General features: G+C 38.3%; 1 protein-coding gene and 2 long non-coding RNA genes across 4 annotated transcripts in view; 2 read left to right on the forward strand and 1 right to left on the reverse strand.

The window, feature by feature from the left end:
• The first annotated feature begins 14,589 nt into the window (after positions 1 to 14,589).
• The window catches only part of LOC309512468 (class I histocompatibility antigen, Gogo-C*0202 alpha chain-like), a 117,696-nt gene continuing 104,363 nt past the window's right edge, over positions 14,590 to 27,922 (forward strand). For both annotated transcript variants that reach the window (XM_082188080.1, XM_082188081.1), the window contains exon 1: positions 14,590 to 14,726. In XM_082188080.1, coding sequence (XP_082044206.1) covers positions 14,678 to 14,726 — 49 coding nt within the window. In that variant the 5' untranslated portion in view covers positions 14,590 to 14,677. The remainder of the gene's footprint in view (positions 14,727 to 27,922) is intronic.
• LOC309512069 lies at positions 18,893 to 27,634 on the forward strand. The gene is made up of 3 exons (XR_014210880.1): positions 18,893 to 19,003; positions 19,743 to 19,864; positions 27,273 to 27,634. It is a non-coding gene; the product is annotated as an uncharacterized lncRNA (long non-coding RNA).
• Positions 22,194 to 26,718, reverse strand: LOC309512068. Its single transcript, XR_014210879.1, has 2 exons — positions 25,497 to 26,718; positions 22,194 to 23,016 (listed from the first exon to the last, which is right to left on the reverse strand). It is a non-coding gene; the product is annotated as an uncharacterized lncRNA (long non-coding RNA).

Here is a 27,922-nt window from a genome sequence, read left to right on the forward strand (position 1 = left end):
TGTATTATCGCAAACCAACTTAAGGTGCGGCCGCGAGTGTTATTAGTGAGCAACAGGTTTCAGTATCAACAGGTGTTGTTCCTCTTCAGAAGGTTTTCTTTTGACTATATTCCTTTAACTTAGATCGCAAAGATCAGCTCACGTCTTTTCTCATCTATCATGCTCAGCTCTCTCTCCTCGTTATGCAGGCGCGTGATGACGGAGCGCTCTGATTGGTCAATCACCAATCAACTAAATAACTTAAAACTTCGATTTTTTTTTCTTAAATCACTTATATACTTCACTTTTCAACCTTTATTAGGAAAATAAGATGTTAATAAATTGTGAATAAATTAAACTTAATTCCCTTTTATTTAACCAGGGTTAAAGGGATACTCCACCGATTTTTCATATTAAACTATGTTATTCCCTTAACTAAGATGAGTTGATGCATACCTCTCTCGTCTCAGTGCGTGCACTAAATCGCTCTGTCTTGCGGCGAAACTTTGTTAGCACTTAGCTTAGCCCAGTTCATTCAATATGGGCCAAGCAGAGAAGCTACCAAACACCTCCACGTTTTCCCTATTTAAATACAGTTACTTGCGTAGTGTAACTCGACCTAGGACGGTGACACAAAACAAAATGTTGCGCTTTTCTAAGCGTGTAAAATGGATAACTATATTGTATGGCGGAATACCATAGCAAGTGCTTGTAAGCACTTCGACTTGGCGCAGTAATATCTATAATAACTCGTGAAAAATCCTCTCACCGGCCCCCGCTCCCTCTAGTGAAGATATTACTGCGCCAAGTCGAAGTGCTTACAAGCACTTGCTATGGTATTCCGCCATACAATATAGTTATCCATTTTACACGCTTAGAAAAGCGCAACGTTTTGTTTTGTGTCACCGTCCTAGGTCGAGTTACACTACGCGAGTAACTGTATTTAAATAGGGAAAACGTGGAGGTGTTTGGTAGCTTCTCTGCTTGGCCCATATTGAATGAACTGGGCTAAGCTAAGTGCTAACAAAGTTTCGCCGCAAGACAGAGCGATTTAGTGCACGCACTGAGACGAGAGAGGTATGCATCAACTCATCTTAGTTAAGGGAATAACATAGTTTAATATGAAAAATCGGTGGAGTATCCCTTTAAAGGCAGGGTCAGGATTTTTCTAAAAAAAAAACTTTTTCCAAAATTTGTTTAAACTGTCTTTATATACCAATACATAATTAAAATGTAAGTACTATGAAAAAGAGAGTATAACAATCGAGTGTCTGTAGTCCTCTCAGTGCTGCAATAAACACAGCTACTTATTCCATTCACTCCCACCCCCTTCTGGGCTCCTTCCAAAGCCACGCCCCCAAAACACATGAATGCGCGATGCCGAACGCTCAGCTGGAGGACGCGTTTGCCAGCGCCGAGCGGAGAGGAGCGCAGTCAGGCCCGGACTGGCCATCGGGAGCACCGGGAGAATTCCCGGTGGCCTGCCGACTAATTTGGCCTGCTGCCAGGCAGCGTTTTTTTTATTTTTATTTTTTATCTATTATTATAAAAAAATATATATACTACTACCTTTACCAGTGTCCAGTGATCATTTTCGAATTCGTCATTCAATAAAATGATTATTAAAAAATAAAATCATGAATCTGTTAGTCTTGACTGGCAAGGCTACGATTCCACTTTAAGCCTCAGCCAAACGGTTAAACAGAAAAGGCGAGCATCACCCGATGATGGAGAGAAAACGGCCAGGTGGAGCAGAGAGGGAAAGGACAACGAAAAAGAAAACACTCAGAGAACAAGCAGCAAAATGTTGCAAAATGAATGACCTGTTCAGGGCTTCAAGTGCAGGTCAGTTTCATCTGTAAATACTGTACTTTTTTTCTTCGTTAACTTAGTATTGAAATGCTAGCAAATGTTAGCGGTATAGCGCCCCTATTACTATCGTCACTCAAAATACTGTATGCTAAAGGAGATTAATATTATTTAGTGTAAAGTTACATTAGTAATTTAGCAGACAAATATTAACATTTATGTGGTACTGGGAGCAGGGAGACAGGAGTGATAGTGCAGACATCAACAAAAAATAATGCAATAACATTTTATTAGACAATTTAGAAAATGATGTCTGCCCATTTGTGAGGTTTAAAACTTTTTTCCGTTTTTATTTATTTATTTATTTATTTATTTAATCAAATGAAGGTGGAGACAGTCAACCTTAGCACTAACTGTGGTGCAATGATCACACATTCAGCCAGGGAGTGAGATGACATGTAGAAGCAAAATAAGATTTTATTTTATTTTTTTTACATATTGTATGAAATATAGCCTAGTGTTGCTAAATGTTGGATATTTAAGTAATTTTAAGATGAAAACAACAACATTTTGTCATAAATATAATACTTTGATTTTTTTACTAACATAAATGTAGATTCTGGGCAAACAAATTACAATAAGGTGGTTGTTTTACTGTGGAGGACAGTTCTGTTTGTAACATGAACAGGTAACAGGTACAAGAAAAATACGCACACTTTATACATGCATACATACACACACAAATATATATATATATATATATATATATATATATAAAACACTAGTACTCCACTTTAATTAGTGTATGAGGCTGATGATACGGGTGGAAGTGAGAGACATAGAGATATTAGGGTAAATGAGACATAAAGATATCAGCTTTCCTTTAGCTCAGTGGTAAGAGCATTGCGTTAACAAAGCAAGGTTGTGTGTTCGATCCCAGGGGATTGCACATACCAATGTATAAAATGTATAGGATAATGCAATGTAAGTCGCTTTGGATAAAAGCGTCTGCCAAATGCATAAATGTAAATGAAGAGAAGGAAAAGGGAAGTGAGGATACTGTTCAAGAGAAAGCCTTTAATTATTTTACACGGCCCCAGCCTAAGGATTTAGACCAATTAATGTAATTTAGGAAAAAATAGGGTTGTCTGTGTTTCTAAATTTTATTTGGGTCCATGGGATGGCCTGGATGGGTGTGGGATTTCCCGGCCTGAAATTGTGTCCCAGTCCGGCCCTGAGCGCAGTGCATGTAGTGACATCATGTCAGAATCACATGTAATAAAATACCTAGTACTCACCAAGCTAGCATATCAATACTGGTAAAGTTTAAAATATATTGAGTTTGATTCGGTAACGAGCTAAAAACAGGTTGCATTGATACACGTTTTCCCATTACCATCAGTTACACTGTGATGAAGGTGAATTTCGTGTAAGATTCATAACATGTACGGTGTTTTGCATGTAGAGCTTCCACGATGAAAGCACTGTTGGCTCTGATGAGGACTAACGTTACACTCCGGAGACAAGTAGCCTACCATTCTACCTTACTAGTTTTTTTGCCTTGTTTGCCTTCGCTGACTGTATATACTGGGAATTTTGACTGCTCTTCCTAGCTTCCGTGCCTCTCTCCGTGCCTCTTCCCCTCCTTGAGTCAAACGGGTGCGCGCATGTGATTTATTGTTTTTCTATAATTGAGTTATTAATTTCTAATAAAGTAATTTCACTATCGCAGAGGTTTCTATCATTACCCAAAATAATCTTGCAATTTTTAACACATTCAAGAAAAGTACAAGCTGCCTCTTCAGAATAATTTTGATGGTAAAGATTAAAAGTTTCTTGAGGGTTATTAGTCACTGTCCCATCAATATTTAGAGATTCAATTAATGAGGTTTTTAAACAACTCTTTTCTAATCTGAAAAATATTTGCTGTGTTACATTCTCCTTCCTCTATCCATTTTTGTCTAGATCTTATAAGCACCCTGTGCTCTATAAGTGTACAGCTCATCTAATTTACATTGCAGTTCAGCATACTCAAGCTTATCAGATTCAGAAAGCAGCTCTGGGGGTTTAGAAGAAATAGTATTGCAATTTGTAGCATCATCCTGCGTGGAATGGGTTTCTTGAAAAACACAAAAATCAAATCTGTGGTTTTTAACAAACAAAAAAGGGCTTTGCGTTTCACATTGTTTCACAAAGACGTTGATACAATTAGAATGCATAATGCATAGAATGCAAGCCCCTGCCCCCTTTTGTCTCAAAATGTATTGTGCCCCTCTCTGATAATTGTAAAAAATAATAATTAACTCATTAGACAATTAGAAAAAATAACTCTAGAAAATAACTTTTTGCACTATATTACATGTTCATTATATGTACATTTCTTTATATTAATGTCTGATACTTTTTTTTTAACGATTACATTTTTTTTAATGATTATTTTACTAGGCTACTGATAATATAGCCTCATCAAACTCAAATTCACTGATTCATTTCATGGTACCTTATTTCATGCTTTAACAGTTGAATTTTAAACTTCCATTTTGTAGCTAAACAGTAATGATACATTATTATATCACTTGTTAATGGTTATTTATATTTAAAGCTTAAAGCCCTGAATAATAAACAAACTTTTTTTGACCGGTACAAAGGTGCATACAGAGATTCAGATTTCAGGCAGCACTTTCAAAATCTGCGATTAATCGTGATTCATTATTTTAATCAACTCACAGCTTATATGTTTATAATGCATGTTTTGATTATTGACGCACACAGAAGCATGTTACAGAGTCTTGTTAAGCCTCGGTTTACAAAGTTTAAATTACTGTGATAGTGTTTGCCTGTTATAAATTGTAATTGTTGTATTTTAATCATTTTCACTGCTTGCCTTTATTTATGTGATCATACAAATACATTTATTTATCACAAGTATGCAAGCATTTAAGAAATTATAATATATATATAATATATATATATATATCAGGTAAAATGGGCCATTTAAGGTTTGGGGGTCCCAGCCCCTCTGGAATTTAGAGCCTGCAAAGGATTTCAAACTGTTGTCATAACTGTGCTTGACAAGTAACAGGTGATTTGATTGGTTTATGGTTGCTATGTATGGAGGACCAAACCTGCAGAAATTAAAAATTAATAGATAAATAAATAAATAGATAAATAGATAAATAAATGTGATAAATAGATAAATAAATGTGATAATAGGAAAAGAAAGAAAGAAATAAACAACTTGATAAAATAAATATGATTCATTTTTAATCAAATTCATTTTTGTATTATTTTTTCCCCTTAATGTATTATTTTCTGCTTTTATACATTTTTAAATTTTTTAAAAATCGTTTTAACTTTTATTTATTCGTTAATTATTTATTTATTTATTTTTATATTTATTCTTACATTTATTGTTTAGATTTATTTATTTATGCATTCATTTATTTATAGATTTATTTATTTCCACATGTATTTATTTTTAGATTTATTTATTTATTGATTCATTTATTTTTACATTTCTTTGTGTAACATGGAAATGAGGAAGGCGGTCCTTGTGTAGCTTCAGTGCATCATTGGTTGAGAGCGGTTGAGAGCTCACGAATAGAATCGTCAGGCTTAGCTAATAGAGAGGAGATTTTTCAAAAAAAAAAAAAAAAATGGCGCCAAGAAATTATTCGTTGTCCAGTTTGCTACGGGATGTGGCAGATTAGCTGGAGAATTGTAAGTAATTTTCATTATGCCGAAATATTTTGTAGCGTCAACTATTTTTCCAGAAATAATAACACGAAGCTGAAACTACTTATGTGATCCCTCTCAGCATCGTCGTCGTCGTCATCGAGTGTGGAACCGTCGACGTCAGACGCTGGGTTTATGACACCCAGACACACAGTGGATGGTTGGTTCCCTTTCGAGGGAACTCGCGATGCGTCGATGACGCTTTGGGAACGCCTCCGCGTGATTACGTCTGAAGCACGTATGTCAACTAGTCCAATGGAAAGAATGAGCGTCACGGGCGGGTGACGTCATGACCAGGAAGAGATAAAAGCACATCCGGTGCAACTCGCGTTAGCTTTTGTGCCTCAGCAAAGCGCTCTATGTCAAACTGTCTGTGAATATTTATTGTTGTCTGTCTCTCATATATATATATATATCAATGGCGAAACAATTATTCAAAGCTTGTGCTTCTCCTTGCCCTCGTTATCTCACGGGTGGGGATACACATGAGCTTTGTGTAGTTTGTTTGGGAGTGGAGCATGCTATGTCAGCCTTCGAGGGGGCTGACTGTCAGCATTGTGAGCGTCTCCCGCTACGCACGCTCCGCTCCCGCTTGTCCACATTCGAGGATGATGGACAGGCTCGCGAGCCTCAGGGCGCTGGACCCGCTGCTGCCGAGGCAGCACGGAGAAGGCTCACCTGGGGTTTGCAAATGGATCTCTCGGCGGGGTTGGAGACGGGCCCGGCCTTATCTCCTCCTTTACCCGAGGGATCTATTGCTCTCTTGCCGGTGTCGGAAGCCCGCGCTGCGGCTTCTTCCGCCCGGGAAGAGAGCCCGATGCTTCAGTGCTCTACCTCTGAGGAGGTAGATGTACTGAGTGTTGGTGAGAGTGACACAAACACAAACATAAATATTAGGGAAGAGGGTTCGCCATCCCTTTCCCCTGCATATGAGGAGCTTATCGAGGTGATAACTCGTGCTGTTGAAAAATTAAATATTGACTGGCCAGCAGAGAAAAAAGATGCTCGTCCTAAAAGCAAATTAGACGAGCGCTTTTTATCATCAAATTTATCATCCTCATCACGGGCCCTTCCATTTTTTCCTGATCTACATAGTGAGCTATGTAGATCATGGGATAAACCCTATTCATCACGTCTCTTCAGTCCCCAAGTACATACATATTCAGATATAAGGGGGCTGAAGGAATATGGTTATGGGTCGATGCCCCCGGCGGAACAGACGCTCGCGAGCTATCGTCCCTGAAGGCGCCCTTGTTGCCTAATAAACCCCTGAAAATTACATCTAATTTAGTGGGTAAGGCTTATACGGCAGCAGGTCAAGCTGGAGCCTGTCTGCACACGATGGCAGTGCTCCAGGCTTATCAGGCAGACCTGTTGGGGGATATTGATAGAAGTGAGGGAGTTAGTCCCGACGAAATTCGAGAACTTCGTCGGGCCACTGATCTTTCTCTCAGGGCTACGAAGGAGACCGCTCGCGCTATTGGGCGGTCAATGGCAGCCCTCGTAGCTACTGAGAGACACCTTTGGCTAAACTTAGCTGAAATAAAAGAAAAAGATCGGGCTTTTCTGTTGGATGCCCCTATTTCTCCCTCTGGTCTTTTCGGTGACTCGGTGAACACAGTTGTTGACAGGTTTCAAGAAACAAAGAAACAATCAGAGGCTTTTAAAAGATTCCTCCCTCGTAGAGTCCATCCCCCTGGGGATGCTGGGCGTGAGCATCCCCAGCCAAGCTCCTCACACCGTGTGGTACAGAAAATGAGTGGGGGCCGAGCCAACACTCTCAGCCGAAGTCTTCTAAGTCAAAGCCGGATCTGAGGACCGTTCTTATGGCGAAGAAGGCTTCGGCTCAAAAAAGGTCCTGACGCTACGGCCGTCAGACCGTTGAGGACAGCCCCAGCCGGGGTGGAGCGGTGTTCACCTCATTATACGGTGCCCGTTCCATTTCGGGGTCCTCAGGGGACCGTTTTGCCAACCCCGCCACCCTTGGTGCTTCGGGGCGCAACGGTTTCCAGCGAGCTCTCTGCTCAGTGTCAACTCGACATTGCGTCAGACTCTGAGGGGGGTTCAGAAACAGTCAGTTCGGTTGGTTCCTGCCAGTATGCTTCAGGTCGCCGAGGTGGCTGTTCCTTTAACACCAGAGGCCAGTCTCGAGAGACTGGTACCCTTAGTAGATTTTCTGACAGAGTGGAAGAATCTGACAAATATATCTCCATGGGTCCTGCAGACAATAGAGAAAGGTTACAGAATCCAGTTTGGTTCTCCTCCGCCTCGTTACAACGGGGTGTTACTCACGTTAGTACACCCCGGGCAGGCTCTGGTAATGGAGCAAGAAGTAGAATCTCTTTTAGCGAAGGTAGCTATAGAGCAGGTGTACTCGCCCGACAGAGAATCGGGGTTTTACAGCCGATACTTCATTGTTCCAAAAAAGGATGGGGGGTTGCGTCCCATTTTAGATCTTCGTCTGTTGAATCGTGCAGTCATGAAACTCAAGTTCAAGATGCTCACACTCAAACAGATCATGACTCAAATCAGATCCGAGGACTGGTTTGTCACGATAGATTTAAAGGACGCTTACTTCCATGTCTCCATCCTCCCTCAACACAGGAAGTTCCTGAGGTTTTCTTTCGGGGGCAAAGAATACCAATATCGGGTGCTTCCATTCGGCGTAGCTCTATCACCCCGCACGTTCACGAAATGCGTAGATTCAGCTCTGGCCCCGCTCAGGCTGCAGGGCATACGCATTCTGAACTATATCGACGACTGGCTTATTCTGGCGGAATCAGAGCAGTTAGCGGTTCGGCATCGAGATGTCGTTCTCGCTCACATGAAGAAATTGGGGTTGAGACTCAATACCAAGAAGAGTGTGCTGTCTCCATTACAGAGAACCACTTTCCTTGGTGTGGTATGGGATTCAGTCACGATGCGGGCCACACTATCGCCCGTTCGTGTAGCTGCTATCCTCGTAGCCACGAAAGAGTTGAAGCTGGGCCAGTCACGCACTGTGAGACAGTTCGAGAGACTGTTGGGTCTCATGGCAGCAGCGTCCAATGTGATCCCCTTTGGCCTACTGTACATGAGACCCTTGCAGTGGTGGCTCAGAACCAGAGGGTTCTCCCCGAGGGGAAACCCACTTCGTATGATCAAGATCACACGGCGGTGTCTCCGTGCCTTGGTTATATGGAGGAAACACTGGTTCCTATCCCAAGGTCCGGTGTTGGGAGCTCTTTGCCATCGAGTCGCGATCTCGACAGATGCTTCCCTCACCGGCTGGGGAGCGGTAATGGAAGGCCGCTCAGCTCAGGGTCTGTGGAGGAGTTATCATCTCTCGTGGCACATAAATTGCCTGGAGATGATGGCTGTCTTCAATGCGTTGAAACATTTCCTTCCAGACCTGAGGATCATGTGCTTGTCCGCACAGACAACACATCGGTGGTCTCTTACATAAATCGTCAGGGGGGTCTGCGCTCGCGTCCACTCTGCAAACTGGCGCACCAGATCCTCCTGTGGTCTCTGGGCAAATTACGCTCCCTGAGGGCAGTGTATATACCAGGGATTCAGAATATAGGAGCAGACACCCTGTCGAGGCAGGGGCTGAGGCCAGGGGACTGGAGACTCCACCCCGAGGCGGTGGAGCTCATATGGGACTTCTACGGCCGAGCAGAAGTGGATCTGTTTGCGTCTCAGCATACGACGCACTGTCCACTTTGGTTTTCCCTCACTCAGCCAGCCCCCTTGGGGCTGGACGCTATGGTGCAGACGTGGCCGAGGCTACGTCTGTACGCATTTCCCCCTGTTGCTCTGCTCCCAGGAGTTCTGGAGAGAGTCCGCCAGGACGGAATAAGTCTACTGCTAGTAGCACCACGTTGGCCGAGTCGAATCTGGTTTGCGGACCTAATTCATCTCCTCGACGGCCCTCCCTTGGAGATCCCAATCAGGAGGGACCTTCTGTCTCAGGCAGGGGGCACAATATTTCACCCCCGGCCGGAGATTTGGAAACTATGGGTTTGGCCTCTGAGGGGGCCCAGCTTATAGAGAGTGGTCTCTCAACTGAGGTTGTCGAGACCATTCTTAGCTCCAGAGCTCCAGCTACGAGGAAATTATATACACTTAAGTGGAGAGTTTTCACGTCTTGGTGTCACCAGCATCAGCGGGATCCAGTCAACTGTTCAGTTAATACAGTACTTGAGTTTCTCCAGTATCGCTTTTCATCAGGTTCATGTCCTTCTACCTTAAAGGTCTACGTGGCGGCCATTGCGGCTTTCCACGCCCCGGTGGGTAGTACGTCTTTGGGTCGAGACCCCCTGATTATACGTTTCCTTCGTGGCACCTTGAGGCTGAGGCCTGCAACACGTACTAGGGTGCCGGCTTGGGATCTGGCTATAGTTTTGGAAGGCCTTTCAGGGGCTCCCTTCGAGCCCCTAGAGTCGGTTTCAGAGAAGTTTCTGACATTCAAGACCATTTTTCTTCTAGCTATTTCGTCCCTAAAGAGAGTCGGAGACCTTCAGGCCCTGTCGGTTTCTCCCACCTGTCTTGAGCTTGCACCTGGGATGGTCAAGGCATTCTTATACCCTAAACAGGGATACGTCCCTAAAGTGCCAACCAATATTCCAAGGCCTATTGTACTGCAGGTCTTCTATCCTCCTCCATTTGCATCTTCGGACCAGGAAAAACTGAATCTCTTGTGTCCAGTGCGAGCACTGGATACTTATGTCCACAGAGCTGCCCAGTGGAGAAGATCAGATCAGTTGTTTGTCTGCTTTGGTTCACCTAAGAAAGGTCTTCAAGCTTCTAAACAGACTATTAGCAAGTGGATAGTCGAGGCTATCTCTCTTGCATATGAGTCCTCTGGCCAGCCGTGCCCTTTGGCGGTCAGAGCTCATTCTACTAGGAGTATGGCGGCCTCTAAAGCCTTATTATCGGGGGTTTCCCTTCAGGAGGTTTGTGATGCGGCGGGATGGTCTTCGCCTCTCACATTTGTGAGGTTTTATAGCCTGGACCTGGAAGCTGCCCCAGGTTCCCAGGTGCTTCTTACTTAGTTTGCCGACAGTTTGTCATCTGGCATTTTGTAAGTCTGGCGTATTGGGTATTCTCGTTCCCAAAGCGTCATCGACGCATCGCGAGTTCCCTCGAAAGGGAACGTCTCAGGTTACGACTGTAACCCTAGTTCCCTGAGAAGGGAACGAGACGATGCGTCGCCCTGCCATACTTCCTGCATCCCAGTGATGGACTTTGCTTCGGCTTTACAAGCTAACGCGAGTTGCACCGGATGTGCTTTTATCTCTTCCTGGTCATGACGTCACCCGCCCGTGACGCTCATTCTTTCCATTGGACTAGTTGACATACGTGCTTCAGACGTAATCACGCGGAGGCGTTCCCAAAGCGTCATCGACGCATCGTCTCATTCCCTTCTCAGGGAACTAGGGTTACAGTCGTAACCTGAGACGTTTTCAATTACCTGTATATTTCAAATTACCTGTATGTAAGCAGCACACAGTGCAGTGTTGATGTTAAAACTGTGTTGTTACAATGTTTAAAGTGGCTGACAACAATAAATATTCTTATTATAAATAAAACTGCCTGGTTTTTTGAGCTGTGCATAACTGTAGCTGAATAGTTAGGCCTACTACGCTACTGTATTTTAATATTGGTCATTATGGTGGTACTTGGAGAGCCAAATATTTTCTGAGGTGGTACTTGGTGTAAAAAGTTTGGGAACCACTGCTCTAGCTATTTGTAAAACGTCCGCCATAGTACACACCTGTCACCACCACCCGACGTCACTACAAAGCCAGAGTAATCCAGCAAGCGCCTCAATCAACGATGAACCAATGGTAAGCAAGACCAACCCACCTAATTATCATACAAGACAAAGAAATGTAAAAATAAATGAATCAATAAATAAATAAATCTATAAATAAATGAATGCATAAATACATAAATCTAAACAATAAATGTAAGAATAAATATAAAAATAAATAAATAATTAACGAATAAATAAAAGTTAAAACGATTTTTTTTAAAAATATGTAAAAATGTATAAAAGCAGAAAATAATACATTAAGGGGAAAAAATAATACAAAAATGAATTTGATTAAAAATGAATCATATTTATTTTATCAATTCGTTTATTTCTTTCTTTATTTTCCTATTATCACATTTATTTTTCTATTTATCACATTTATTTATCTATTTATTTATTTATCTTAATTTTTTATTTTTGCAGGTTTGGTCCTCCATAGGCTATGGTGGGCGGGCAATAATTCAAATCAAGACAGCACCAGAAAGCTGCATGGTAAGTAGCCTGGCATACCAAATCTAACTAAACTATTATAAGGATGATAAATCTATAAAAAAATTTAAAAAAAACATGCACATAAAAAACTATGCATAATATCTGTCTTGATGATGGCATTAATCTGAAATAATGTTGTTAGTTTGGTACACACACACACACACACACACACACACCATGACGTTCTGCAAAAAGTGGTATCGGTGCATCCCTAATTAAAAATATTTAGATTTTGTTGTTGTTGAAAAAATACAATCATTTCACGCTAAATTAACGCTGCAGCCCGTCTATTTCGCATGGCTATGAGCATGATATTAAGTATATGATAAGTATATAATACAACTTTCATTCTTTAGATCAATCATATATTCATGAAAAAAAAAATCTGTTTCTATATTCTTTCAATGGATATCCCATGCATGAAAAAAAAAAAAATCTGTTTCAATATCCTTTCAATGGATATCCCATGCCTGACAGCACTGGTCAATGGATTAATGTCTATGAAGTGAAACATCAGATACCATATATATGTAATTTGAGTAAAAAAATAAAAAAAATAAAAAAAAATTTATAATAAAGATATTGTTTGATAAGTGCTGAGTGAAGTCCTTGAAATCCAAAAAAGTAGTGCTTGAAAAGTCCTTGAAAGTTCTGGAATTTCATTTGACAGAATCTGTACGAATCCTGGCATAGAAGTGCGAGAAAATAAGTCATTATTACAAGAAAGTTTCTCATTATTATGAGATGTTAAGTCATAATTATGAGAAAGTTTCTCATTATTACGAGATGTTAAGTCATTATTACGAGAACGTTTCTCATTATTACGAGAAAGCTTCTCATTAAGATGTTAAGTCATAATTACAAGAAAGTTTCTCATTATTATGAAAACATTTCTCATTATTTTGAGGTTAAGCCATAATTACGAGAAAGTTTCTCATTATTATGAGATGTAAGTCATTATTATGAGAAAGTTTCTCATTATTATGACTTAAAGAATCTTTTTTTTTTTTTTTACTCAACTATGGTGGAAACGGGCTTCCATAAGTAGCCTACATAGTTAGACACTTTTACATATGAAAAAATGAAAAAAAGAAAAAAGAAGGGAAAAAAATTAACATTCACATATCAAACTCTAATAGTTACACATAATTCCTAATAAGGAATTCAAGTAATATTATTTAAACAACAAATAATAATAATAATAATAATAATAATAATAATAATAAATTAAATAATAAATAAGTAAATTAAAAGGGAGGGAGGGTTAGGCCTAAATAAAAAAGGTAATTCATGTAATATGTATTCATTTATTTAAAACAGTCTTTGATTAAGAGGTGCCCATATCAAAATGTATATTTTTGCTCTTAATTTCATGTTATCCTGCATAGTGTAGGCTACTTTAGAAACTATAGTAGTCAACAAGCGGATCAAAACCTTTAATCAAAGTTATACATGAATTTTGAACAATACCCGTTCTTAGGACAACTTTGATGAACTTTTTTGATCCACTTCATATGTTGACTAAATCTAACATTTAAAACTGGGGATTCTTGCTTTCTCCAAAAATGTTGTTATTGCTTTAAAAGCTGTAGTAATTCTCAGTATTCTAAATAAGTATAACTAATCTTTATATAAGTATTTGTATTTTTAATTAGCACTTAAATTAGATTTTAGGTTGATGTCACTTTTTAATTACTTTTACTTTAGACAGCGCCCGTCTTTTGGCAAATGTCACACTTTGATTATTTTAATTATTTTGATGCTCATAATGCAGCAGAACGACATTGATAACACATTATATAACTTCTTTCAGTATTTTGAGTGAAAATATAATTATTGCTAATTATATTTATTTTTCTGATCAGCTCAATTCTGACCTGCATGGGTATTTATCTTCGTTTTGGCAACATTGATAAAGAGTAGCATTCACGCAATGTTCTATTCTCCTATAGTCCTATACTCTCAGAAAAAAGGTACAAAAGCTGTCACTGGACAGTACCCTTCAAAAGGGTTCTAATATGTACCATTTAGGTACTAATATGTACACGTTTGGTACCAATATGTAGGCTACCTTTGAGGGACTTATATGCACTCTTTAGGTACAAAGGTGTACCTTTTGAAAAGGTACCGCCACAGTGACAGCTTTTGTACTTTTTTTTCTGAGAGTACACTCCATAAAAATCCTAATTAACAGAATTAAGTTTATCTAGATCTTGTTTTAGATATTTATGTTTTAGGCTACAATGAGGTTTCATTAGTTAACATTTAGTTAATTACGCTACATTTGTTAACATTAACTAATAATGAACAGCACATATCTACAGCATTTATTAATCTTTGTTAATGTTATTTTTCAACATTTAATAGGCTACATTATTTTAAAAAATAGTTGTAGGTTATTTGTTAATGCACTGTGAACTAAGATGAACAAACAATAGCTAGGATATTTTTATTAACAACGTTAGATCACAGATTATAGCCTACAGTAAAAAATATATTGCTCATGGTTAGTTCATATACATTAATAAATGAAACCTCAGTGTAAAGTATTAGCCTACCAGTCTCTTGTATAGACCCTTTTACAGTTGGTAAACATGGTGACGTATTTGTGTGGGCGGGGCTTAGCTGGAGGCAGAAAGATCCCTCTGGCCTCTTCACGCTATAGTTTGCAAGTTTTGTTAGCTTGTTTTTTAACAATGACTGGAGAAAATCCGATTTTGTCTTAATGTGCAAGGTCACTCACTGTCCAGGACCGCGATTGTTATTGGCAAAAGTTAATTTTTAAGACCGATTTTGCATCGACATGGGATCGTGTTAAGAGGGGACAAGCGCGAGCAATAATTGGATTCATTAATTTAAAGAATGCTCAAGCTTGTGTATCTCCTGTCATGCTTGACAGTTGTCAATGCAGGTAAGTTTATTTAATGCTTTCCTATCACCTTATTTTGCAACGGGGAAGTAAGCTGTTTTCTGTTACGTGTGAGAAGAGTAAAACTATTTGTGCTACAAACAAGTGTGTTTATAATTACGACAATAGGCTACATGGTAAGAAATAGGTACCAGTTTGCAATATCAAACAGCAAAACGAGCTGTTGTACAGCTAAAAATAACTGAAAGTGGACACCACACCAGTAGCGTAGCCAGGAATCACAATGTAGGTCATCGGTTCCCAACAGGGGGGTCGCGGCCCACAAAGGGGGCTGGTCATATTTTGAAAAGTTTTGAGCAATTTGCATTAAATAAAAGTCCTTAACTTTTTTCTGTTAAAAATGTATATAATGAGCGAGTTCATCATGAATCCATTTTCCAAACCGTGTTTTTGTCTTATCCTGAATCACTATGGTACACCTATAATAAGTGATTACATTGTGACTATTTTACCCTGGTTCGGATCGCTGCCGCTGCGGAGTAGCCCAGTACCTGCGTGACTCGTCATAGACGCACACAGAGAGAGAAGTAGAACAGGTGTTGTACCGAAATCCGACTCCCCGGACAAATCGCAGTCCCTTTCGCGTGCACGCGCCAGCGAGTTTAAATGCACTTCCTTTGCCATATCCGTTTATCGATGGATTTTTCACACAGCTAGCACCCAGATCCTGCATGGAAGCTTTGTCTACACTTAAATAAATTAACAGAAAGTGAACTAGTGTGGATAAAAGATGCAAAAAACAAACACAAACAAAAAAACAAAAACATGGCAGATCGATTCAAACTATAAACTTCGACGGGTGGGTGATTCTCCAACTAGGAGCACTTTTGGCACTGTGAGTTTATGGAAAATTCACTCTCTTAAAACACTCTTAAAACAATCTTCCTAGCTTCATTAATTTGTCTTCTAACACAATATAACAGTGGACAGTTTTAGAATTCCATGGATTATTATTATTTTTAACAGTTTTTCTGAAGAGCGCTTTCAAAGATGTCATTTCCACCACTTTTCAATTTATGTATTTTATTACAATATAATATTGTAAAACTGTTATATAAGATTATGTATCTGTCAACAACATCAGTGGCTACCTAATCATGTAACAAAATAAATCTTAATACTTCATGAACTTAATGCATTTTTATTTAAAGTTGCTAAATGCCACGAGTTGCCACGAGTTGGGATTTTTGCCTACAGTATCTCATTTTTGCTCAGGTCTATGTTTATTATAAGTCACTCACACATATATTGTAAGTAATGAACTATTACTACTTGATTTAAAATACTTTTAGATCCACATCATTGGTTATTCTTATTTTTTTTCTTAAAAACTGTAGTGGTGGAAATGACGGTTTATGGTGGAAAGATTGTTTCTGTTTATTTTTACTTAAATTGCCAGTCCAAAATATTTTTAACCATGTATTTTATTATTTAACATAATGAGTTGAACAGTATACCTAATAGTTTTAAAAATAATGATTACAAATGATATGCAAATTATATAAACCGGCTCAAAACATTCATATAAATATAGAAAAATAAAAATACATTTAGAGTGTACTGGAATGGTGATATATAAAGTTCTCAGTCCAAAAGCACAAATATGTCATGAGAACATGCAGCACACAAAAACTATATATCATGTCCAAAGCTAAGCCTGTAATTTCTCAGAGGTGGAAATGACATTTTAGCAGTTTTTCTGCAATATTAGCACTCCCTCATGTCAGGCTTAGCTACTTTTGGACTTATTATGTTGTTTACTCGTAATAAACATAAATACATTATTTTCATATTTGTTGTACATAATTCAACCGAACTACAGCCAAGGTGGAAATGACGCTGAATAAAAATACTCTGTATAAAAGCTTGAGTTACCTTGATTTATTTTCTTGTGCTGAAGAGCACATGTGCCTGAAGTTTCATCTTCAACTAATACGTCCTTTTCACTATTATTTCCATGATTACCAAGTAAATAAAATATTTAAGGTGGATCTATTAAAGTGGATTTTGTTGATGGAGGTGGAAATGACGGAAAACCTGGGGACAGACGTATTTCATTCCAAAAATAGTTTAAAATTATGATATACATATGGAATTTCGATGGTATGATATTATTTTATTTGTCCTTAAGACAAACATGTTAAAAAATATTTTTATAAATAAAAATAAAATAAAAATAAATAATTTTCTAACATTCAAAGAGGGCCAGTCTGGGTTGGGGACAAGCATAAAACTGCAAAATCTGCTAATAAACAGCCATGCAAAAGCATTTTTAAAAGAAAAAAGGGGCAAGATTTGGTGGTTACTAGGATGTTGGAGCATGAACTTCATAATGACAGTTTATTTTTGCACTTGTTTGTTTATTTATTTACAAAAAAAAGGCCAAGGACACAAAAGTGCCTGTAGTTGGAGAATCACCCGGGTAAGGAATAAAGCTACCAGCTATCAAAACAAAACTGTTAATTTCACTTAATTTAACTGAACTTATCGTATGTGTGTTAAACACGCTGTGGTTCATAGGAAAATATTGTATTACTCTCCCCATTGCACATGAATGTCATTAAAAATAATAATATTTAACCCTTTTTCACGAAGATAGGCTTTAAGAGTTCATCAAATGCATATTGTATATATATGAGGCAAATACCTGTCTTTTTGTTTGTTTGTTTTTTGCTTAATTGCGTCTTAAAAATATAAATAAAACAAATGATTAGTGATAATTGACACTTAAAGCTAAGAATGTAAAGAAACCTTAGACATTTTTTTTTAAATTAATAGTTATTTTCCAGCACATTAGGGCCCCAAAAAGCATTATTTATTTTATTAATTCTTTCATTTTTACATCTTACATAGCTTATGGATATACAATTAAAATAGCTGGAGCAATTGCTTTGCGGTCAGGTGTCCTTTTTTAAAAAAAAAAAAAAACTTTTTCCAGGGGGAGTGGGATTTTCACAGCATTAAAATACAGACTGGTGAAATCACACTCCCCTCTCCAGCACAGGTGTATAAGGTCATAGACTCACCACACTACTGCCCCTGTCACATCTTGGTTTAGAGATTGTGTGGTGACAAAAGCATTTGATTGTAACTGCATTAAGATGGGTTTTCCAGGGGGAGTGGGATTTTCACAGCATTAAAATACGGACTGGTGAAATCACACTCCCCAATGCAGTTACAATCAAATGCTTTTGTCACCACACAATCACTAAACCAAGATGTGACAGGGGCAGTAGTGTGGTGAGTCTATGACCTTATACACCTGTGCTGGAGAGGGGAGTGTGATTTCACCAGTCCGTATTTTAATGCTGTGAAAATCCCACTCCCCCTGGAAAAAGTTTTTTTTTTTTTTTTTTTAAAGGACACCTGACCGCAAAGCAATTGCTCCAGCTATTTTAATTGTATATCCATAAGCTATGTAAGATGTAAAATTGAAAGAATGAATAAAATAAATAATGCTTTTTGGGGCCCTAATGTGCTGGAAAATATCTATTAATTTTAAAAAAAATGTCTAAGGTTTCTTTACATTCTTAGCTTTAAGTGTCAATTATCACTAATAATTTGTTTTATTTATATTTTTAAGACGCAATTAAGCAAAAAACAAACAAACAAAAAGACAGGTATTTGCCTCATATATACTGTAAAATATTTCCAGGATTTCACAAGATATAACTGTAATATTTCACAGGTAATTACATTATTACCACTTCACAGGCTTTAACTGTGATATTTCACAATATAATACCGTATTTAGACTTTTACTGTGAAAATAATGCAGGCGCGGGGCTTTTACAAGAAACTACTGTGAATTCCGTCATTTTCGCACTGCCTGCAACTGCGTCATCTGAGCTCCCTGATCTCATCCGTGCCTCATTCGACGGATTCAGCGGTAAGTGTTTAAATTTCAAACTTTGTCAATTTGATGACTGTTTTTAATATGAAATTGCATTTTATTTAAAAGTATGAACCAAATTAGCGTTAGTTGTAGGTTCTGTTTCATGTTTTTGTAACTTAGCTGGAGCAGACTCGAGGCTAGGTTTGAGCGCGCAAATTTGAATGATCAGACGTTGGTTGTGTTAATAAGTGTAAGTTAGTATGTGTACGTTACCGTATTAAGTTATTAACTGTGAGACTTCACGTTAGCCGTCAAAATTGAACTTTAGCTTTGCTTAATGCTTTTCTTAGTATACTTCGTTACTCTAACAGCGTTCTCTCTTTTCCCACAGCATTTTTCTACCACCGGGAAATAAAGTTATAAGGTAAGCTGTGGCCTTAATGTGTGTGTATTATGACAGTTATGATCAACTAGATAAATTATAGTGTTGTGGATTTGTGCAAAGGTGGAATAAATTAATCTCAAATTAGTAACGTTAGCTAGCTGGGCCTCATCCATATTTTTCTGCCGTGTGTGTGAAACGGAGCAGCCGTTGTCTGTCTCGTCAACAGAAAAAATAAAGTGCATTTTATTATAAAAAAGATATAGGAAAATAAATGTGTTTATCACTGAATTAGTGGAGCTTCATTAGCTGTGCTATTCTAAAGTAAAACAGGTCGACATCTGGAGATATTAGGAGCCATTTTGTCTGTGAACGGGTAATAATTCTAGGAGGAAGAGTATGTTTTTACAAGCAGAAACAGCCACATGGAGATGGACTGGCAACAGGCTCTTACTCCATCCTCTGCAAACAGTAGTGTAAATGATGTAAATTGTTGTGTGCAATGCTTTGCCTGGGTAAATCACACACATCTAACTTACTTTGTTGCAGTACTATTCTTGACTGTGTGTTTGTGATGTAAATGTTTTTCAGTTGCTGTTATTTAAATGGTTGCTGTTTAATTGAATCCAAGTAATGTCACCTTGTTAAAACTGAGCTAAATTTAGTTTTGCTCAGTACTGCAACAGCAGTGACCCACTGAAGGTGAAGACTGGGAACTGAAACCTTTTTAATCCCACTTGAATTAAACTAACATCTTTCTTCTCTGTCTTTTTGTTTATAGGTGCTTCTTGGGCATCAACCCAGAGACAGGTACAAAATCAAAGAGGCAGAGAGGACACATAAACCAGCAAGTCTGTACACTGATCAGGAAGCTCATTGACTTTGAATGGATGTCAGTCTAATGTAAGTTGTGTTCCAACTTCAGAACAGACTAACGAAACACTGTCTCTGTTTTAAGCTAGAATTAGTTATGCAGTAAGATGTTTACTTAAGCTATTAAAGGGATAGTTCACTCAAAAATGTAAAGTCTCTCATTAATTACACTCCCTCAAGATGTTCCAAACACATAAGAATTTTGTTCAACACAAATTAAGATAATTTTAAGAAGTCCGAGAGCTTTCCGATCCCGCTTATAGACTGCAATGTTATAACCGCTTTCAAGCCCCAGAAAGGTAGTAAAAACATTGTTAAAATAGTCCACGTGACTACAGTGGTTCAACCTGTAAGGCCCGCTATATTGGCCCAATCTGCCGGTTCGCCAATACACGGGGAAGGTTATCACGTGTTCTGTCCTCACTCATGCAAAGTATTTGTTGGTTAAATTTGCAATACATTAATCATGTACTCACTCGTTAATTCATCTGACTCCATAAATGAAAGGTTTTAATAATATCTGTGCCTCACTAAAAGTGAGCGAATGTTTGACTATTCCTTTTAACCATTAAATAAACAATGTCAAACCCAGTTGGAATAATCACATTGTAGCAATTTAATATTTCAGATATCAGAGATCAATTCCACAATCAATTCAAATATCTAGAACATGGTTATACATTGGTTACACCAAAGAATCTTACCCAGCTTGTACCTGAGATAGAGAGAGAGAAAGGGAAAGAAAGAGGGAGAGAGAGAGAGAGAGAGAGAGAGAGAGAGAGAGAAACCACCTATCCAATTCCACGTCCAGCCAAAAAGAAGAGACAGAGAGAGCCAGAACACCTTCCTTTATCCTCTGTCCAGGTGACAAGGGGGATGGGGTGAGACCACCCTCAAATGGCTTCTATCCCACAGAAGGGGGGTTGCCTTATCTGGCATTATCTCTAAACCATTTTCCTATGAACTTCTATAAACCTTATTTCCTTTTATTTTATCTATCTGGATATCAGATATCTGTACCACTCACTTTGAGACATTTCAAATGACACCAAAAACATAACAGTCAATGTTGAATATTCACATTAAACCATGTTCTTGTGTGAGCTCCTAGTTTCTGAGAGGAAGAAAGGCTGTATTGGGGGAGGTCAAATGTTAATCAGCCAGCAGGGCCCTTTTGTCCCATAAATCAGGCCTCAACCAGTATTTTCAGTCTTACAGTTTCCCTCCTTGATCCCGTGGGTCACATTCCGATGAACACTTACGGGTCACAGTAAGACGTTTGTTATAGTCCTTGAAGATGTAGCACAAAAATTGTCTTTGCAATGTTGGCATCAGTAGAAGCTCAGTGGGCTGTGTTCACCTGCAGAACACCTGTTCCCACCAGGTGTATAGCTTGAGTCCAGCCGGTGGATGAATGCGTTCAGGTTCTCTTCCTGTAATCCTGTGACGTGAGCAAAGTTCATAGAGTCAATCTGGACCTTTTGTGACTTGTTCAGTTGACGTGTCATTCCTTCATGGAGAAACTTCCGCTTCCCTGGCACCTTCTCCACGATGATGATCTGACCCTTCTTGACCAATCCTGTCACCTCCAGCGGTACGGTTGTCTGGCCAGACCTCAGTGGATGAAGGGCTTCTCCTTTGGTCCACACTGCTTTGTGTGAGACACCTGAAAAGCATCTTAAATGTCCGCTTCACGATTGAGCACATATGAACTTACAGTCGTAAGGAAATGCATAGGAACGCATAATGCAATAAGGAAAAATCATGTCATGTTCAATGTAAAATACCATGTTCATGTCAGCAATTGTGAGTGGTACGTTTGGTCTCATTAATTACCTGATTTTTAAATTACCACGCCAATAGTACTCCTATAGAGGGTCAAGGAAGGACAAAGGAAGATCTTACAAGCTCTTACCCTGTTTCTAGAAACATTTAAATAAATGGCATTCTTACAAAACAACCAGTGCTATTTTGGTGTAACCAAACATAGAGATTCAATTGAATTGATGTCCAAATACATTGTTGCAAGTAAAATGGACAATATACAAATATGCAGATAAGTTTCAGAAATGTTTTTCTGAATTACTCAAAGGAAATAAAAATAAGTTTCAGAAATTAAAATCAAAATAAGTTTCAGAAATGTTTTTCTGAATTACTCAAAGGAAAAAATGCAGAAATCAAAATAAGTTTCAAAAAATTAAAATCAAAATAGGTTTCAGAAATGCAGCAAGAGGTCGGTGTAAACCAATCAATGGTTTTGTGTGTTTGTGTGAGAATTTTTTTTTTTTTTTTTTTTTTTAGAATGTCAGAGTGTGTTTTTGTCTGTGAGTGTGTGTGTGTGTGTGTGTGTGTGTGTGTGTGTGTGTGTGTGTGTGTGTGTGTGTGTGTGTGTGTGTTGGTGTGTGTGTGTGTGTGTTGGTGTGTGTGTGTGTGTTGGTGTGTGTGTCTGTGAGAGAGTGTGTTTGAGAGTGTGTTTGAGAGTGTGTGTATTGATCTGGCTAAGTCACAGTCGATGACAGAGTTGAATTGTAAATTTTTGTACTTGATTGAATTGGTCTCACTTCAGATTTATCCATTTTACTTATGTTTCTGTTATTAGTGGTAAGTTGAGAAATCAGGGGCCCTCTGATCTTCCAACTCCCACCAACAATCATTGAGTTTGAAATTTAATGGCAGGTCTGCCTTAGAATTTGTCTTGATTTGTGACTGTAGCCATTCAGTTGATCATGTGTGTTACATTAGTTAGCAGTTTGTTGTGAATAGCGTATGCTATTCTCTGTGTCTCTGTTAGACCATGATCATGAGATCAGCTCCACCCTGTGTGTGTGAAGCTATCTGGATCTGTTAGTGTGAAGATGACACATCTTCGTCTGATGTGTAGTGTTCAGCCTGGATAGACCATCTAACCCAGGTGATGTTGCTGTGAGGGTATAGTGATGGAGGGGTGTGTTCAGTGTTCATGTCTAGGAGATGGGTGGAATCTAATCTATAACAATTGTGTTGCAAATTTCGATCCAGTTCTAAACTGGGAGGCCATATTTATGCAGTAGTGTGATAGTGTGACGTGTGAAAAGGCCTTTTATAATGTCTTTTCACCCATCTCCCGAGTCTCAGGTTATGTTCGAACAATTCCGCTGTCCTGGATTTGCTCCAGGTGGGCTCCACCATTTTGCAGAAGTAGCCTAAGCCTGAGACAGAAAACAGAGGAGAGCGAACCACAGATAATTCCAATATTTCAAAAGCATTAAATTCAGACGTGTAGAATTCTTTTACTTGTTAGCAATTTTAATTCCAGAAGTCACATGAAACCGAGTTTCATTGACCACGTCTGAATTGTTGCTGTTGTCTCAGTGTGTTGTGACACCTGAAGCTGCTTTTTCAGTTCAGCCTTCAGTCTGCTGCATGTGCAATGCATTCACACATTTTAATTTGTGCAGATATTTTTTGACCTGCAAAAAACTGTGGTACTTCTGTCTGCTGTTTAGCATTTCACACCCTCCTCGTAAATGTACTTATCTTATCAGATTCAATTCAGTTGGTGCACCCCAGTCAAGGATTATTTAGCGTGCTATTACCTGTGCCACACTCCTAGCCGTGTTTTCTAACGGTGAAAAATAAAGGCATACTCCGCCCCTTTTTGGCACTGGGTAGCACACAAATGAAATTCTGTTTCAGAAATTCAATTTTAATGACGAAAGTCACACTTCTCCAATTATTGTCCTGCTCGGCGAGTGTAATATAATGTTTATTATAATTCAAGTTATAATATAATTATATTCTTTAACAATACAAGTCAAATTATATTGTTTTCGGTCTCTGGACCAACTTAACGCATGGTCAAATCTCTACTTGTTCTCATGTCAATACATTTGAATATTAAAAGGCCTTTTGGCTCAGGGCTGATAAGATGTACATTCGCTGTTTTTCTTTTTCCCTTTGCTAGGTTTCAAATACCTTTTCTTCTCATTTAGTCTTTTTAAATGGCCATTATAACGTTTGATTCTTCTAATTACTCTTACTTTATATTTTTCCGTTTATAGATAAGGAAACTATATCGCTTTGCAGTCCTTCTCCTAAGGATGCACGACACAAGTGGTCAGTCCCGAAGATCAGAAGCTGAGGCAATGGCTAAATATCTAGGACGTTGCCGTAATCCCAACGCGCAACAATCAAAGATATATTCAGTAGCCCTCTTGGATGCCCTTCAGGAACTCAATTCAACCGTTTTCCAAAACTATTAAATTAGAACAGAAGTCATCGGAAGCGTCCAAGCTAGGTTAATCAACCAGCGTAAAGCTGATCCTAGTCGGACTAACCCATCCTCTCATCCAAGCAGCCCGCACACTTCCTGATATCAGTTATTAACCGTCGTTAATCTCTGACGCAATCTTGTGGAAACATACGAATCCGTAAATCTATTTTGGAAAAAGCAATCTTGTGGAAACATACGAATCCGTAAATCTATTTTGGAAAAAACAAATCTCAGAGTAATTCAGAATACATTCAAACATAACAATATTTCGTTCTCTGAAGCCTCAAATATGAAAAGGTTTTTTGTTTCAGGATTAATGAGATGCGTTCGCTGTTTCTGATTTTCAAATTCATTGTGAATCACATTATAGCCATCAAATTCAGCACAGACACACGCGTTCACTTCAGTTAACACAGGACACATGGCCTAGAATCCCTTCATCTACAACCCTTTTACCTAAGTGTTCCAAATACACCCACAGCAAAACAATAGAATACAACATCTATATCACCTTTGCCTAAGTGTTTCAACTACACTTACAGTAAAGCAATCCTGTGTTTAAACAATAAACTTTAAATTAGCCTATGTGCATGTTGTAGCACAAACAACCAAATTGTGTTCTATGTGCACAATGTGTTAAGCACAACTTCAAATTTGAAAATCCAAACAGAATCATTGCAAACATGAATATGTATCACATCATCCTGTTTTTCTCAAACTTGCTTTTAAACAAATGCATCGACTTGTCTTTTTGTTTAAAATAGAGTCTGTCAAGATTAGTTTAGGTTTAGTATAGGATATTAATGTTTTCAATGTGGCTTTTGGGCCTACCAGTCAGCCAGCATTTAGCATTTAGCATTAGTCTTGGACGCAGCATGGCTTTAGCATTTAGCATAGCCTTGAGCGTTTTGATTGAAAACAGCATGCCAATAGCATTTAGCAATAGCCTTAATATTTGAGTCTTAGCCTGTACATAATATCATCCTGTTTTCCCAAAATGTTCTTTTCATAAACAATGCATCGATCTGCCTTTTTATTTATAAGATCACGTGTTTTCCGATCGTTTACAAACTTAGATTTTTCTTTCTCTGTTTTCTGTTAGTTTGCTCATTCTTTTCACGTGTTGCTGGTTTCAACAATGGCCGGAAAACATGCGCCTGATTTTAAAACTTTTAGTCTTTACTTTTTTAGCTCTTCATCGAGTTATTAATTATTTGGATGTTATTCTCACTTGTTTCGTTTCCTGTTGCTTAGGCAAAATAAGGAGATCTTTAAAATCTAATGCACAAGGGTTTTCATTCTTCATCTGGCTGCCGCATCACGTTCTAAACAAAGGGCTTTAATTCCGACCCGTAAACAATGCAAACATTTCTTCAACACTTCTATAAAGGGCAGAAAAAGTTTACTTACCATCGCGGCGGAAGAAAGAGAAGATGTTCAAACCTCTTGTTGATTTTAAAATCCCAAATACTTGCTGAAAAGGACATTTCTCGTGAAACTGTTTTGATCTGTTTTGAGATCACGTCCGAGGTCACCATTTTGTAAGGCCCGCTATATTGGCCCAATCTGCCGGTTCGCCAATACACGGGGAAGGTTATCACGTGTTCTGTCCTCACTCATGCAAAGTATTTGTTGGTTAAATTTGCAATACATTAATCATGTACTCACTCGTTAATTCATCTGACTCCATAAATGAAAGGTTTTAATAATATCTGTGCCTCACTAAAAGTGAGCGAATGTTTGACTATTCCTTTTAACCATTAAATAAACAATGTCAAACCCAGTTGGAATAATCACATTGTAGCAATTTAATATTTCAGATATCAGAGATCAATTCCACAATCAATTCAAATATCTAGAACATGGTTATACATTGGTTACACCAAAGAATCTTACCCAGCTTGTACCTGAGATAGAGAGAGAGAAAGGGAAAGAAAGAGGGAGAGAGAGAGAGAGAGAGAGAGAGAGAGAGAGAGAGAGAGAGAGAAACCACCTATCCAATTCCACGTCCAGCCAAAAAGAAGAGACAGAGAGAGCCAGAACACCTTCCTTTATCCTCTGTCCAGGTGACAAGGGGGATGGGGTGAGACCACCCTCAAATGGCTTCTATCCCACAGAAGGGGGGTTGCCTTATCTGGCATTATCTCTAAACCATTTTCCTATGAACTTCTATAAACCTTATTTCCTTTTATTTTATCTATCTGGATATGAGATATCTGTACCACTCACTTTGAGACATTTCAAATGACACCAAAAACATAACAGTCAATGTTGAATATTCACATTAAACCATGTTCTTGTGTGAGCTCCTAGTTTCTGAGAGGAAGAAAGGCTGTATTGGGGGAGGTCAAATGTTAATCAGCCAGCAGGGCCCTTTTGTCCCATAAATCAGGCCTCAACCAGTATTTTCAGTCTTACAAACCTTATTGCTATGATGCGACGAGAATACTTTTTGTGCGTTCCGCACTATTAAGTATTTTTGCATCGCTTCATAACATTAAGGTTGAACCACTGTAGTCACATGGACTATTTTAACAATCCTCACTACCTTTCCGGGCCTTGAAAGTGGTAATAAAATTGCTGTCCATGGAGGAGTCAGAAAATATCTTAATTTGTGTTCCAAAGATGAACGAAGGGCTAACGTGTTTGGAACGAGGGTGGGTTTTTGGGTAAACTATCCCTTTAATCTGTTCTACGAGTTAAGACAGGCTGCAAAATGTCTAAAATTCATTGTTCTTACGTTTATTTGAATTAAACATGCATTTTCAATGTTATAGGTTATTGATGATAGGTTAAGAATAAAAACGTCAAATTTACAGACGTACTTTACAATAGTTTTAAGTGTAAATTTACATCACATTACTGGCTTACTGAGTTGCATTACTATGTACGCATGTCATGTAATTTTTGCTTAACCTCAATCATGTTACTTTCAGTCCTGTTATTCATATGAAAAATAACAGGACTGAGCAAAAGTAACAGGAGAGAGTCCTCTGGTTTGTTGATTTAATATTAATTGATATAGTACTATTCACATGATTTATCTGATTTATCATGAGTTTTACAATTGTAATTTCTTAAATTGTACACATTTTAGGATTAGTTTTACAATGCGAGTACCATACTTGCAGGTAGCCAGTCCACCACAGAGTAACTTAAACTTTTTGTCTTTCTTATCTTTTGTAGATTGTGGACAGAACCCATACTATGCAGGTGCACAGACACCTGCAACCCTCTCTTTTCCCACCTTTTTGTCTTTTCTTCCCTCTCTCACTCTCTCTTCTCTCTCTCCTTCTTTCACTTTTCAGCTCCTACGTTGTGAAGTACCATCATCACATAGTAAACACATGCACAGTGCACACACATAGACACACATTCCTGTTACCCAGTGTTCATTCCTGTTACCCAGTGTTTATTCCTGTTATTAAATTGTATTTTTCAAGTACCATTATCACATAGTAAACACATTCACACACATATTGACAGACATTCATGTTACCCAGTGTTCATTCATGTTACACAGTGTTTATTCCTGTTATTAAAATGTATTTTTCTTCTAAAAAATAAGTTAAACCATTGTTTTTATCAGTTTTGTTTGGTCCATCATTTATGCTAAATCACAGTATAGACATTGTTAAATACAGTAATTCTACAGCAGCTTACTGTTAAATTACAGTAATACGATATACTAACTGTAATTGCACAGTAAAATACAGTAATTATACAGCAGCTTACTGCTAAATCACAGTAATATGACGGCATAGTTATTGTGAATTCACAGTAAACAGCTGTCATTTCACAATTATTTACTGTAAAAATGATACGGTAACTTACTG

This window comes from Leuciscus leuciscus, assembly GCF_965113295.1.
Source record: "Leuciscus leuciscus genome assembly, chromosome: 13".
NCBI classification, from domain to species: Eukaryota; Metazoa; Chordata; class Actinopteri; order Cypriniformes; family Leuciscidae; genus Leuciscus; species Leuciscus leuciscus.